Source organism: Varroa destructor, unplaced genomic scaffold (genome assembly GCF_002443255.2).
Source record: "Varroa destructor unplaced genomic scaffold, Vdes_3.0 BEIS01000005.1, whole genome shotgun sequence".
Taxonomy (NCBI): Eukaryota; Metazoa; Arthropoda; class Arachnida; order Mesostigmata; family Varroidae; genus Varroa; species Varroa destructor.
The window spans coordinates 9,161,201-9,176,278 of record NW_019211458.1 but is presented as its reverse complement, the minus strand read 5'-3'; the positions used below and the strand labels follow the sequence as shown (position 1 = coordinate 9,176,278).

Here is a 15,078-nt window from a genome sequence, read left to right as displayed (position 1 = left end):
ATCCACCAAAGAAACACGGGTACATGTGTTAGAACAGCAAAATTTTTGTACTCATTCTTGTTAGATTAGAGTTATTCGTGTTCTGACGGTGGACGGTGGCTGGCCCGACGGTACGGCGGTAGCTAGCAAGCGAACAGCACACATCGACGGGCCATTCAGTCGGCATCGTCCGCTCTTCGCCGTTCGGTCATTCGCTTACTCGCGCCTTGACGACAACGACGACGACGACGAGTAACTAGTCCCTCTCCTCAGTAGGCTCTCGACCGTTGTCCGCTCCGGTCCTCCCCGCGGCTTGCGGCGACGTGCTGCTACTGCTGCTGCCGCTGTCGCTGCTCCTGCCCTGGCACACAACACGTATTATTACTACCGCTGCTGTTGCTGTAGCAACAACGACGACGCCAAGACTATCAGCACCCCAAGTGCTACCGGCACTGTTACTGAAGGAAGACAGCATCGCTTCTGCTCCTACTGTTGTAACCTATGCTACAACGGCTGCGGCGACGACTACTTACTACCCCCATCAGTGCTACGGTATCACACTGCAGCAGCAGCAGCAGCGACAACAACAACAACGAGTCCATCACGTTACTGCTACGATTTGTGCTGTGTTTTTGTGGTGTGCTGCTGGCGTATTTCTTTATAAAGGTACAGGCGAAAAAACCACTAGTACACTAGTACCATTGCAATAGTGTTATAACAATAATAATAACTATTATTATTATTATTGCCATAACTATAAAGCTAGTGGTACAAATTACCCATTGTGATACCACCCGTTAGAGTACGTATACTACTACTTCGACCAACTCTCTGTGTATATATGTGTACGTGTGCGCGCTAGTACGACGACGATAACAACAATAACGACGACGACGACGACGACGACGACAACAACACCGATAGCAGCAACAACAACACCAACAGCCGCAGTGATATCAACAAGAAGTGTGTTTAGGGTGAAAAAAAGCAGTGATTTCTAGTCGTGCTCTACTATAATTGCTACTTCGAGGTTTGCCACTGGTGCTAAGTGTCCACACAGAGTGCGTTTGTCCTCTGCAGAAGCGAACTGCCTGCCCACCACACGTGACCTGCGGTACAGTGGGCTTGCGTACTTGGGTCCTGCACAACGTAAGATCAAAAGCAGAAAAAAAGCTAAGCTACTAATCATAATAACAATTTCGACTATTATTATAACCCATCTTATTCCTGTTGTGTGTGAATAGGCAATTTTTGCCCATACGTTGTTCGTGTATTTGCTATACAAGTATCTGCGCGTACTACAGTAACGGTAGAACAAAGGCACGCACGAAATCCACTATCCCTACTTCAGCGGTAGGCTGTCATCGAGCCAATTAACCAGCCTAGAGCCAAATATATATGTGTGTGTGTGTGTGTGTGTGTGTGCGTATGTACATGCTGCTAGACGACGGGCACTTTTGTCATTCGTCTTCCTCGGTTTGCAACAAACATAGATTGTCAGACACAAGCAAACAGCGAGACTAGAACAGAATCGATATCATTTTCGAGCTGCTATACCGTTGTGTGCATATTGTCTTCGATGTCTCTGTGTGTCAATTGTTGTACATGAACTAAACTTTGGATTGTGCTGTTGCTGCTTCTTTATTGCTAATTGTGTTGGACCCCATTAATACTTGGACCATATTTTTTCTACCGTTAAAAAGAAGTTCACTTCGACGTTCATCGTACCACAACTTTCGCTTATGCTGTTTTTGTGATGTGTTGAACAATTTGCAAAAGTACAGTATGAGACGTGTACCCACGGATGAAAATCACTTGCAAGGAATCTAACTTATCACCTTAACGGTAAGTAGCAACTATTCACTCCAACACAAGTTCAAAGTATTTCGCATAGTTGATTTCGGACGCTTTTTTCGGTTTTTTCGGACGGATTTTGACGCTTCATAAGCATAAATAAAATGTCTGTAAATTAGGATAAATGATGAATGCTGATCTCGCTTTATGGGAATAAACTTATTCTTTGTCTAGTCCATGCGGAGTACTCCCTTAGCCAAAGCATTATTTAGTAGGAAAGGCACTTTTCGAAATCCAAAGGTACTCTAAAAAAAAAAAAAAAGGAAATTATATAGTGCTACATCACTTTCAGCACTATACTTCCTTATAACTGTCTGGTAGTTTTGATTGAACGCGTAGCTCGACTGTAATATTCCCAGAATTTAATACTTGCCGGTTCGTGTCGCCTATGAGAAGATATGACACCACAGTTATTTTGTCAGTTGACTATTGACAACCGTCTTTATTCTTCTAGACCCGACGGTATCCGTGAAGGGAAAGGTAGCTTTATTCATTGAAACGTTTAACTACACAACGAGAGAAGCATACGTTGTTTTTTTTCGTTGGAGTAGTCCTCTCCGCAATGATTTTTTTATACTTGTTCTTATATATATATATATTCGAGGTTGCAAGCAAAATTATCCACTCCTATCAGAATTCAGTCGTGACTAGTACGTGTCTAAAGCTAGCTGCTTATGTAGTGTGCCCTCATCCCGCACTAGGATGCATTGTAACTCTCGAATGTTTAGCTTATTCATTGTTAGCGTACCAATAATCGATAGTGTAGTAGCTCGTTGGTCGACTTTCGACTAATCTAGAGAGTTGTGCTTTGGTCGATTCGTGCTGGCCGGCTTATTCCTGCAGACTTCCCGCTGCAGCTTAGGTCCCGGCCACGCTCGTTGTGATGCCGGGTTCGAGCCCCGCGGTGAAGAGCGAGCCCCTCTGCGAAGTCTCGTCAGCCCCCGCTCTCAGCGCACCGGCCCCCGCGACCCTCACGGCCCCCGGCTCCCCCCTCGGACCGAACCAACTCGGCTCGCCAGTGGACCGGCCTCCCCCCGGATTGCCTGCACATTTGCAGCATCTTCCAAGCTGCACACCGCTTGCTGCTGATCCAGTCACCCAACGTCAGATCTGCTCGTGCGTCGCGCAGTATCAAAGGTGAGACTTTATGGTACTTGGAAGTATTTAGAGAGGAAGAGGAAGCGGAGAAATTTGCCAGCGTTCAATAGACGTGCCCAGTTGGTACTTATTTGTCTTCGTGTTGATTATGGCATTGAAGTCAACCCTAGAGACGCTATTGCTGTCGTTATCGTTCAGCTCTCCAGCAGTAACTCGAACTAATACTAACATTTGGAGTCGTAAAGCTTTTTTTATGAGATCGGTTCTTTAGCATCGGGTTTTCTTCGAAGGGCCAACTTGAGAGATTTTTAGGAGAGATTTTGTTTATCATAATAAATCACATTGTATAACCCGCAATTTTGATTTCAGACTAGCTGCTAGCGGTGCGATGTACGGCCCTCCGGCACTGAGTCCCCCGATCGGGGTGCCGCGGCCCTCAGCGGCTTCTGCGCCCAAGGCGAACCCCGACCCTCAGGTAGCGACCGCAGCAGCTTTGCAAGCTGCCGCTGCCGCCGGATTTCTGCCCCTCGGCGGAGCTGAAGGAGTTCCGTCTGCCTTCTACCCGCCTGGCGTAAGTTGTCTCGGACTTTCGCCTATATCCCTTTCCTTAACTTTGTTATTTTTGCCTTATTCGTTTAGTATTTCTATATTCTAGCGTAATTTTTGTCAGATGTAGGCAATAACATCCTCGACGGGTAGTTGATCTCTGTGCCAGAAAGTTGAACTTACACCCGCTAAATAATCGCTTGAAATCACGATGCTGTGTGATGATTCCTTATGGTAAAAGTGCAAGCGAGATACCGCTGCTTTTCATTTTCGTTTATAGTACGGTCTCGCATCATTGGGCCGTGATGGCATCAGCATGACCAGGGGGGGGGGGGTGTGTGCTCCCTTGCTTGACACTCGTGAAGATATTAAACTTACATAGAAAGCGACACAGTGGCGACGGGAAGTTGATACAGGATGTGGAAATCGAGGGCATCTGTTTGCGCGTGTTCCTATATATGTGTGTGTGCGCGTTTCGGGCCAATGTATTATTAGGGACGGCGCCGTGGTGCGCAGCTATGTGACATTGTAAGTGTGCGTTGACAGCCGTTATGCCCTATTGCCTGCTTATTTGACAACAAGAACTAATTAACAATGGCCCCACCGTCAACTCAATGGGACTGACGAACTGTTGATTCATCGAGGGAACGCGGTGTCGCTTTGCGCTAGTCTCTACTAACCACCCGCGGTCGTTCTGCTTCTTTGTCCCAACTCTGCTTGATCCGACCAACGTACGAAACGAGGCCATATCGCATGTCTCCAGATGATGCCCTTCTTTGCCTTGGTCCTTTCTTCATGGTTGCTTTGGGTCACAGCGACCCACGCTAGAAAGCCCTTCCTCACAGCTCGACTTGACACAGCTTGGTCTCACGCGCTTGTCAAGGCTCAGACCAGCTTTCAGTCAAAAGCTGTTGGGGGGCCGAATATGGGCAGTGGATATGGGCTCATTTGCTCAGTAGAACTTTCCCTGCAATAGGTGCAAGCTGTGCTAACTAAACGCCCAAGGGAATCAGAACAGCGAAATCATGTTTCCTCATCTCATAGCTAATCGTCCTATAGAAATCTCGTGAAAATGAAAAACAAGGAGGCGCTGAGTGACCGTTCTGTTTCAACGCGCGGTCGACTATAAATAACGTTTTAGCTTGGTGAATGGCCGTCTAGCAATAATAACAAATAAATCTAATCAAAGTCTCTTCGTAAGTAAAGTTCATTCAATTAATGCGGGCCTGTTTGTTCGTCTAGGCCAATCCCGGCGGAGTCCCCACACCCGGTGCAGGTGGACTCGAGCTCAAGGAGAACCTCGAAGCCTGGCGAAATCTATCTCCTGCGGCGGCCGCATACGCCCAAATGTATTCTGCCGGCTATCCTTACGATCCTGCTGCCGCCCCATTGGCTGGCTATCCATTTGCCGGGTAAGTACATATTAGCTGAACTTTCCGCTAAGGCAGCGCTAATCTGCATGGAGGCTCTTTATCTCTAACGAGAATTCAAGAACGGACATTTTTTTGGTATTGAGCTGTGTTTGGATCTCGATGTGTTACCTTTATAGTAAGTGCCGGCGTTTGTCATCGCCGTTTCTACAATACGAATAGCACATCCATCCTATTTCTCATCTAGCTTTCTATACTGATCATCGTTTTTGGTGCTGCACCAGCAATAACTTGCCGGGTTCGTAGTACACGAAATATCAGCTTATAGTGGTTATTAAGCTAATCCCGTTGAGAGAGCCTTATCAGTTTCTATGCTCTTGAGCTGCCTCTCTTAATACAGGCGCACAGGGATTTACCTGGCATAGAGCTATCGCACTACACAATGAAAAACATTTTGGACCTCATTCAGCCTGACGCTATAATATGTCTTTCTTTTTTCGTTTTGCCTTATGACTGCAGTTACGGCATGGACCTGAATGGCGCCCGGCGCAAGAACGCCACCCGGGAGACGACGAGTACGCTGAAAGCGTGGCTGAACGAGCACCGCAAGAACCCGTACCCCACTAAAGGAGAAAAGATCATGCTTGCTATTATCACCAGGATGACTCTCACTCAGGTATGATAAGGCAGATTACCTATTACACCTATAAGTGATCTGCTTAGGTATATTTTGTTTTGCTGTAACTCTTGTTACGTTCCGTTGAAAGTCTGAATACAGCCTTATATAGAAAGTTTCCAATCTCCTCCAACTGAAGTTGTTGCTCATCGCTCGGTGTTGTTTGCCCGCTACATCCCAATCTTTAGACTGGAGCCAATTCGTGATTAAGTCAAATACATGGGCCGTTTTAGCAATAAGTTGTACGCAAATGAGAACCTTAATATGTAATGTCGAACATCGAACAACGGCGGTGCCTTCGTCAGCTGCTGGTCGTAACTGGACTGCGGTATCGGCAAGTGCCTCAGCTCTGTATTGTACATTTTATCGATGTACTGGTGTGTTATGTGGTGCGTTAGGTGTTTGTGTCTCGATATAAAGATAGATATATTTTTAGTGCGGTGTATTATAGTCTCGGTGTCACCCCGCCATATATATATACACTGACTTTGTTTGAAGTGTGTACATACCCCTGGCCTGCGGTGCTGTTATGCCGAAGCTCAAATTGAGAGTTATGGCCCCACAGTTAAAGCTGATGGCACCTTCTGATCGAGACCGGAGACCACACCTAATAGCACGACTCGTACTATCAGAAACATATTTGCTCGATACGCCAATCTCAAGAATACAACGGCAGCATCAACAACAGGAATTCGAACAGCATCGTTACTTTTGCAAAGACTAGTCGTAAGTGTCGCTATGTAGAGTATAAATAGTGTTTAGTTCAATCGTATCTCTCCTTTCTAGACCTCGCTTGCTCAGTGAAACGAGCGTTTGCCGTTGGTCGAAGCCTATTGGTGCCCCAAAAGACGCGTCTTAGTACGGCGCTGGCCTACCTAAGCTACGCTTGCTTGACTCGTCCGAGCGTGACGCTGCAGCCTCAGGACGACGCAACTTTGGTCTCGAGGCGCATCACCGTGACCGACTGTGAACCTCTATGTCCGTGCAAGATATCCGAGTCTCAGTGTACCTGTGCGAATGTGTCTGTGTATTTTGCCCATTGGGAATATCCTCGGAGAAGGGAGAAGGATAGAGCCTGATGCGGTGAATGAAAATCCAAAATATATCGATAGATTGCCGAAACAGAGGCATATAGAGTGTGACCAAGGGAGAGAAGTATCAGCTAGTTGGATCTTCACCTCCGCCTGTCATCGAGGCTGGACGCTCGTTGAACACTGCTCGTCGTTGCGGTCATTTCGTACTCCGTGCACCAGACACATACGCACGCACTCCACAGCCAAAGACATAGGCGATCTCCGCGTAACGGGCGATATCAACACCACTGGCTACAGGCGACTGAAAATATGATGATACGTCATCTAAAGTAAGGTGCAAAAGGCGCTCGACTCTGGAGCAGACGCAAATCGTTTAGCTCAAAACTAATTTCTGTATCAGCCTTGTCTATCGCGATTAGCAAAATAAGCAAGTACTAGATGCCTGTTTTCTCATCTAGTCATCTATCTTAGAAGATTATATCTATATTTCTAAATATGTTGCTGACGAAGGATGCACTGGATAGCGCTCTCAAGCATACTTGTTGATGTTGCCGTTGACATTATTCCCTTGTCGCGGTTGCCGCCGCCGCCGCCGCCGCTGCTGCTGATTCCAATGGCGATCGCGGTGATGTTGTCCAGCTGTGGGATGGCAGCATCGAAGTGTGTAGCTTGCAGGACACCAGTCCGATACATCATGTCTCTTGACAGGCATCCTCCGCCACTGCGTCTCCCCACGAGAGCACTAGATTCATGAAATTGTGCATCGTGGTGATAGGATGTGCCGCGATGAGTAGTTAATGACATGGTTGTTGTTACCACCGTTGTCGCCCGCCAATGTAGCGGCATCAGTAAGGCGAATCGTTCTAGGGATCGAGTTTCTACAATTAGCTTTGCTTTCTTTTCGGCTGGTTGCCGCTCAGTGGTGTCAGTTCGGCAGCGGTCCACTCTTAAACAACGCTCGAGAGCGTCGGTACGCTTGTTCTCGAGTGCCAACGAGGTGATTATTGTGATCATCTTTCGTTGTTTCGTTTGGTCGCCATCTATCTAGCCAGCTAGGTCTCTTGCTCTCCTGGGATATACACAACGGTCACGCGCTGTTAGAAACATAGCTAGACAGGTAAGCAGCGAGAGGACAGGCGACGGCGGCGACCTATCCCGCGTCTTTCGGCACAGCGACCCCATACTGCCTGTGTGCACTATTTACCAGTACTGCTACTATCTGTGAGCCATTGCGCGTTTGACAAGTAATGGCACTCGATCACCAACGAACAGCTAGAAACCGAGGTAGTTTGATCGTTTCTTACGGCCGCAGTGCCGCGGCGTAGCACTCGTTGATCTCGCCATTATCACCGCCACATTTGCGGATGCTGCCACCGTCGCCTTGTTAATATGTACGCGCGTAAAAGTGACCGTGAGCGACATGCGATGATGGATGCGACTCGGACGACGCACGTCTTTAGCAGGAAAAATTGTTACCTCTAATTGCAATTCATTCGACAGGTAAAATAATATAGCATTTTGTCGCGTATAAGGGGTATCGCGGTGCGGCAGTTGCACAGTTACGGCTGTGTTGCCAGGCCTGCAGTCGAAATCGAGTGAGTTGCGTGCCATCCGTGTTTGATGGCAGCGCCTTGTCGTCAGGTGGTTCTCGACAAACCGTGGGTTGAGAGCGCTGTCATCAGAACCGCTCAACAACAACCGCGGTCGTAAGCGTCTAGCGGTAGCAGGGTAACCTTTGGTACAGGAAATGCGGCTGTGTTGAGGCTTAATTAGCTCTGACAAAACAGCTTTGCAATGAAACAACTGGTAGTGATGATAGTCTTCAAACGATGATGGCTCGCCAATGATTGAGGCTACGCCATCATGCTCATGGCGTACGGTGTGGTTAACCTCATGTGGTTTCTTCCTTTCCGTTTCATTGGTACTTCGTCAACATAAAACCTAAAGGTATCGACCTGGTTCGCGAACGCACGTCGGAGACTCAAAAAAGAGAATAAAATGACCTGGTCGCCGCGGAATCGCTGCGACGAAGACGATGACGATGACCTGGATGAGGCAACGCCGACTAATAACAACACTTCATCAGCGCCCCGTGACGAGCAAACGCGTTCGCAGCCGCCTTCGGCCGATCAACAGCGGGCGGCACTAATGGCCGCTGAGGAATTGGCGCAGCGCAACAAGCAGCTCGCGGAATTGATGCGAGGCGGGCCCGAGTGTCCGCCTGGTGCGTTAGGAGTTGCCGGCGGCCTGCTCGGTCCCGGTGGCCTTCATCCTGCCCTCCTCGGCCATCCGCACCCCCATCTGGCGCAGCTGCATGGCCTGCTGCAGCTCAAACGATCAGCGCCGCCGGCCTCACACGACGACGAAAACGGTAAGCATTAAAGAGCCAAAATAACGAAACTAGCACAAACATTTAGCATACTCACATGACTGCAACTAGAACTACTGATAACCATATTCAAGTGTTTACTCTTGAAAAGCAACAATAGATAGAAGAACCAATAGTAGACGTAATAGTTCGAGTTTGTCGCTAGCTGCTACAGTGGCCGCAATAAAGCAGAATACAGGGATGGCAGAAAGGCAGTATCTGGTTGGTTGTCTTTCCCTGTTCTTCTTTTTCTTTCGCTGCTGCTGCTGCTGCTGTTGTGTGATGGGTTGCCCTCTAAAGAGAAACTGATGGGATGGTGCTGCATAGTTTTAGCCACGGTTGCCCGTCGCCTGCTATCGGTTGGTTGCTATAAGTGAGCGCCGTGGTCAGCTTAGCTAAAGGACGCGAAATAGTGAGCAGGGGGAAGTGGGAAGACGAGAAAACCAAATGGGAGTTGACCCGCAACCCAAGCAGGACGGAAGCAGGGGGCGGGTGTCAGTAGGCAATAGACCAAGGGTTAAGGAGGTTCTTCTTTGTTCCTCTCCGTCTTCTTCATTCTTCCACTACTTCGGTCGCTTTTCTTCCTTCTCCTTTTTTCTCTCGAGGATCTCTGTTATTTATTGAGCCACTTACTCTTCCATTCCTCTGGCTGTCTCCCGAATTGTCCGTCCTCAAGCCCTCTCCTTCCCGCAAACTGGTCGTCGGTTTCTTCTGCAGCCTCTTGACTGTATGATCCGCCTTGGACCAGCCTGCTTTGCTTTCACCGTGTGGCCTGGTTTGGCCAAGCCAGCCAAACTCTTCCTTGGACCCAACTAACTGCCCGACCGACCGGAGACGGAGCGACTGACCGGAGTTGTAGAGTATGGCCAGAATGGACCGTTAGCAAGCGACCGAGCGGCAAGTGTACGGGGAGTCATAATGGCCCCCTTCAGCAGCAGCAGCGGCAGGAGAGCCTAAAGTCGCTCCGATTTGCCCCGTGCCCTATTGCGTCGCATTCCGGCCAATTCCGCTCGAGTCCGCTGAGGCCGCTACGAAGGGAGCTCGCCGAAAGGGCGTTGAAGTAAAGGGCTCCGTAGAAAGGAGCGGAAGAGAGGGAGAGAAACGAGCGAGAAGAAGGGTGGGGAGATGACGTAGTCTCGAAATGTCTGAGCGAAAGCATGCGGCAAAAGGAAGGCCGCCAAGTAACCAGACAAGCGAAGAAACAGTAAGGAAGCAAAGCTTCTGTTTTGGGAGCGTTGCGCATGCCACACAATGCAAGCTCACAACAGAGAATGGACCTAAGTCTACTTGCACTTTGGATAGACTACATATACTGGGTTATTTTTATACTAGCGAGCAGTAAAAACAGAGTATAACGTACACACGCACATAGACTCGTAGGCGTAACGAGTCACAGGTCGAGTTCCGACTAGTAGATTTTTGACTTACCGCATCTGCCCTATCATCTGTTACAGACCTTGTTGACGTTGACGATCGTCCTGAACCATCGCCGAAGCGCGAGCGTCGATCGAGCGAAGGATCCGCGAGCGATAATGACGCAAACGCGCAGCGTCCCGACTGCAAATCCCCTAGCTCGCCCGAACACCGGTCGGCACTCAGCGGTCATACGAGCGCCGGTAGTCCAGGTGGGCATAAACCACGTATCTGGAGTATCGTTGATACAGCGACAGAGCGCGAGGAGTTCAAATCGGAACACAAGTCGCCTGGCCGCAGTCCGCAGTCGTCACCGCCACCGCCGCCCACCGCCCTCAACTCCCTTATTGCCGATCGCCTGTTCGGGGCACATGCAGCAGCCGCCGCCCTCCAACAGAAACAGTGGTACGCCGCGCTGGCGCAGAACGCCGCGGCCCATGCGCACGCTCAAGCGCAAGCTCAAGCAGCGCAAGCGGCGCAGAGGGCGCAGTCGCCCGCCGCCTCGACGACATCATCCACCTCGTAATATACAGTACATAGGGAAAAAACAATAATAAAGTAACATTATTATCGAAACATAATTGGATCTCTTCAAGAACTCCACTTTTTTCGCGCACAGACTACCAAAACGACGATCACCTCTGGCACAACGGAAAAGACGCCGATGAAGACCATTTCTGTCTCATCATTACGCTGTCTGTGCATACACTGTTGTGCACACGTATGTGTTGCGTGCACGTGTGAGGGGGATGAGTACGTTGGTGCGTGTGCGCCTTGGATCCTGGATCTCACTAAGAGGAAAAGGCAAGCCGAGGACCGGATAAAGGACAGCAGTAATAGATTGTAATGACATATTATAGAGAAAAAGAGACACAACAAGAAGTGACCGTCGAAGGCTGATAATGAGTGGCCAATGAATGGAATCGCTGCAATATACCACCTACGATGACTGAATTGTGTCTTATCATTTATTGACGGGAAAACGGCGCCACAACACGGAATACGTTTGCCGTAACTGGGCCCGACGATAGGAACCGTCGGTGACAAATGGCGTCTGCAGCAGTTCCAAGTGCCTCAAAAACCTTTGGCCCTCGTACATTGGGTGCAGCACATCCTGTGTGGACTGGTGAACGATTTGTGTCGCACATGGTGTACTTTTGGTCGGAACAGCGCGGCACTAGAAGGTAATGCGCATGAGACGCAATCGATTACGTCAGATGAGGCACTGGCGGATGAGTCTGCTATCCGGACTATAATATTAACCGAATGTAACAAGGCAGGAAGTGCACATGTGGTATTGACATCTCCGACGAGTTACGCGAGTGAAAAAAGAAACATAAACAAGTTTCAACTGACCGGTCGCTTATATCTAACATACACAAATGTTATGGTGGATGTATAGAAATGAACGTAAACTAAACGAATGAAAAATGGGGAAGACTGAAATGGGGATGGACCGATTCTCTCAGTATGACAAAAATAACGAGAAACAGCCAGGATAAAACAAACAAAGAAACAAACAAACAAACAAATAGACAGACAGATCGACGGACGGGCGGACAGACAGACAGACGGACAGACAGATAGATGGATAAATAAACAAACGGACGGACGGGCAGACAGATGGATAAATGGATAGAGAGAGGTAGACAGACAAACGGACGGACGGACGGACAGAGGGACAGACAGACAGACAGACGGACATACATACATACATACGCACGCACATACGCACATATATACAGACAGACACAGATTCTACCCAAATAAATACTCACCGGTCCTGACGTCTGAGTCATCCAGGTTTTACATGGCAACGCATGGAGCGCTGTTTGAACGGTCGCAGATTCGGTTCTGTGGCTATCTGAGCGGTAGCTATCCATCCTTACCATAACTAATGGGCAGGATAAATAAGGCAGAATGTTGCATTCCATCGAGGCTGTTTTTTTTTTTTTTTTGTTAAAACTCCTTTAGAGAAGAAGAAAGGCAAGAACAGTTTGTGTCAATAGCCACTTTATCGACAACAACATCGACAACAACAGCAATATGAAAAATGCCGACAATATTACCATCATATAACAGCGAGAGCATCAGAACTGCTGCAAGCAAACCGGTAGTAGCAGCAAACACGGCTACAACACAAACGATAGGAAAAACAACAACCATATATTGTGTAGTGCCACTAAACTGCGTGTAGTACCTTCATTCAATGGCTATTTGTTCCTCCCCCTTAAAAAAACATTAATCAAGTAAAAACCACAGAAAGCTAGAAGGTTAATAACAAGTGACTGGGGTCGCGCCATTTCCCGGACGTGATCGCCTCGCTAGTGACTGAATGATCGAAAATAATTAAATGATGATACTAAGCAAAGCACGACGTGAACTCGTTCCCCTCTATAGAATAAGAGACGAGACACACGCCATGAATTGTCTCAAAATGATGGCCGGGAAAGTTCTTTTTCTAATTCCTCGCGCTTTGAGAAGCTGAATAAAATGAAAGAGGTAAAAAAACAAGTGGAAAGTAACAGATGACGACAAAACATGAGAGATTCAAAAGGAAAAGTAAACACTGGTAATAGCGGAAGTAAACTATGACGTTATCAATATAATTTTTGTATATAATAAATGTAAATATGGTATTAAATATTATGTGTCGGTCTTTTTATTCTTGGGAAGAGCATACGACTAGTAGAGTTAAAGGCAATACCTTCGGGAATGGCAGCAGGTAAATTGGGGAAATTAAAAACATTAATTCTTTTTCATTATTTTTAACGGCATGGGTTTAACGTCAATTAGAAACAGCACTAGTATAGAGATCCTTCCGCGGAGCGGCTTATCAAGTCTCTCAGTACCAATAATTCCGCTTAATCAAAGTATGAATGTTCGTATTCTAATTAATCGTTACCGTTAATGAGGACCGGAAACTAATCTTTGTGGTAGATCTAGTAAAGGCGCAAAATGATTCTGCTCGTAGCATTTGTCATACTACAAAACGTCACGGAGTTTTTTTTCGACTAAAGCAGGCGTTCAGTACGACGGCGTTTTGTACTTCAAATTTAAAAATACTTTGAACTTGTGTAAAGTAAGTCAGATTGTTGTTACCGTTTATGTGTACCACTTCAGGCTTCAGAGGAATATGCTTCATGTTTGACCATCGTGTTTTAGACGATACAGATAGCCTACGCTGCAAGCGACATAAAGGCGCCGGGTTTTAAGCAAGCGTATAGGCCGTGCACGAGGCATCGAGCCAGGCGGTGACTGTTAAGTCCGTTGAACGACTTTCTAAGAAATCGGTCTAGCGTTTCCCGGCCTCATTGTGGAGTTCCTGATACTATACCCATGGTCCCTTCTCCGTTGAATATGTTTCCCTACCAAGCCCTGCTTTCCGAGCAACGTTTCAGTTCCCGCCCGAACACACATGGAGACAACGGGGAGTTCAAGCTTTGGGAGTGATGGCTGTGCCCTTCCCGCCGGGTGTGAGGGTGCGTGTGCCAGAGTCAGGGGAAATCGGCCGCTTCGTCTCTATGTAGTAGGCCGCACTAGCAGCAGCAACGAAGAAATCGAGAGAAGCGGGCGAAACAGCGAGGACGGAGGGAGGGGATCATCTTTGGTGACTGAGCGGACGTGCAGTAGCACCAATAGCGGTGGGCCGGGTCACTTCCTTTATGAAGGGGAACAGTGGAGAAAGCGCGCACTTGAATGAAAGGACGACACCTTCTCAAAGACGGAGCACAAAGAAGTGTGTCTCTATTGATCGCACATGGCCGCAGAACGGTAGCAGAAATACGAACAGTAAGCCATCTTCCACGGCGCCCAGTGGCTCCGACATCAACGGGGGTTCGGGGGCCAGGCCTTGCCACAGTATCGGAACACCGTATTTGGCCACGTTTCTGTTTCGTCCTGCATCAGCTCCTACTCCAGAGACCTTCGCGTTTATTTTCGTGAATAGAAGACGATGGTCTTACGGTCAGTTCGTAAACTAGCGTTTCACAAAGAAGCTTTACGTAGTGTTAAGGTACGTGCAGAATATAATGTACAAAATCAAAAAGATCAGAAAGCTCACACGTTTACGTGTGCCTGAACATTCCCATGCTTGTCTCTAAATTGCTGTGTTTGTGATTATAGACTTTCAAATTGGAACAACGTTTATTCCAAGTAAAAATAAAGGTGGGGAGCTCATTACGGCGACAATGTCATTAACGACATATCTCCTTGGCGAAGGAAACATTGAGACGATTGACTGAGAAATTCGAAGAGACTGAGAAGAGACTGAAGCAAAAAAAATAAAGCCAGAAAGAAGAGACATAAATCAGAGCAGTGTGAATGCCAACCTAACGGCTTCGAGGTGAGATCATGCTCAACAGCTTTGCCTCTCAATTTGCGTTTTGCGACCCATTTCAAAGCGAGAGTTGCTTCACAGTTGAGGATTGAAGACTATTGTAAGTGTCATTAATTCGTTGATCATTTGTTTGTTGGGCTCGAAGCAGATGTTAGCGGCTTCGTTTCCCACCGAGTCTCTATGTATGCAGTTTGTACAGCAAAAGCTCACCTCTTCGTAAATAATCATACAACGGCAGGACCAATTAATAGCGAACTTTAATATTAAAGTTGCGTTGTCAATCCGTTCGTGAATTCCAATACAGGCATCGATTGAAATTGGATGAAACAACAGTGCATGAAACGATCAATTTGCTTGACACCATGTTCCCAGGCCAACTGATCTCGACGTTCGACAGTAAC

The 15,078-nt window shown here is 47.7% G+C and overlaps 1 protein-coding gene across 2 annotated transcripts; it reads left to right on the top strand.

Annotated features, from left to right (window-relative positions):
* Positions 1 to 12,987, top strand: mirr (iroquois-class homeodomain protein mirror). 2 transcript variants are annotated; one of them, XM_022808373.2, is made up of 8 exons: positions 1 to 1,128; positions 1,764 to 1,824; positions 2,677 to 2,970; positions 3,301 to 3,502; positions 4,720 to 4,889; positions 5,367 to 5,523; positions 8,505 to 8,928; positions 10,380 to 12,987. In XM_022808373.2, exons 3-8 carry the CDS (start codon positions 2,717 to 2,719, stop codon positions 10,862 to 10,864), a joined length of 1,692 nt encoding a protein of 563 aa, XP_022664108.1. In that variant the 5' UTR covers positions 1 to 1,128; positions 1,764 to 1,824; positions 2,677 to 2,716; the 3' UTR covers positions 10,865 to 12,987. The 2 variants fall into 2 exon arrangements, with proteins under 2 accessions (XP_022664108.1, XP_022664107.1); XM_022808372.2 differs by having other exon boundaries at positions 2 to 1,128; positions 1,683 to 1,824.
* Positions 12,988 to 15,078: the final 2,091 nt, after the last annotated feature.

What these genes read in the sequence shown, in the direction of transcription:
- mirr (XM_022808373.2), top strand. Translation starts at nt 2,717, where the DNA reads ATGCCGGGTTCGAGCCCCGCGGTGAAGAGCGAGCCCCTCTGCGAAGTC. An exon ending in TGCGTCGCGCAGTATCAAAG is followed by an intron (nt 2,971 to 3,300) that starts GTGAGACTTTAT and finishes TTTTGATTTCAG; the next exon opens with ACTAGCTGCTAGCGGTGCGA. An exon ending in CTGCCTTCTACCCGCCTGGC is followed by an intron (nt 3,503 to 4,719) that starts GTAAGTTGTCTC and finishes TTGTTCGTCTAG; the next exon opens with GCCAATCCCGGCGGAGTCCC.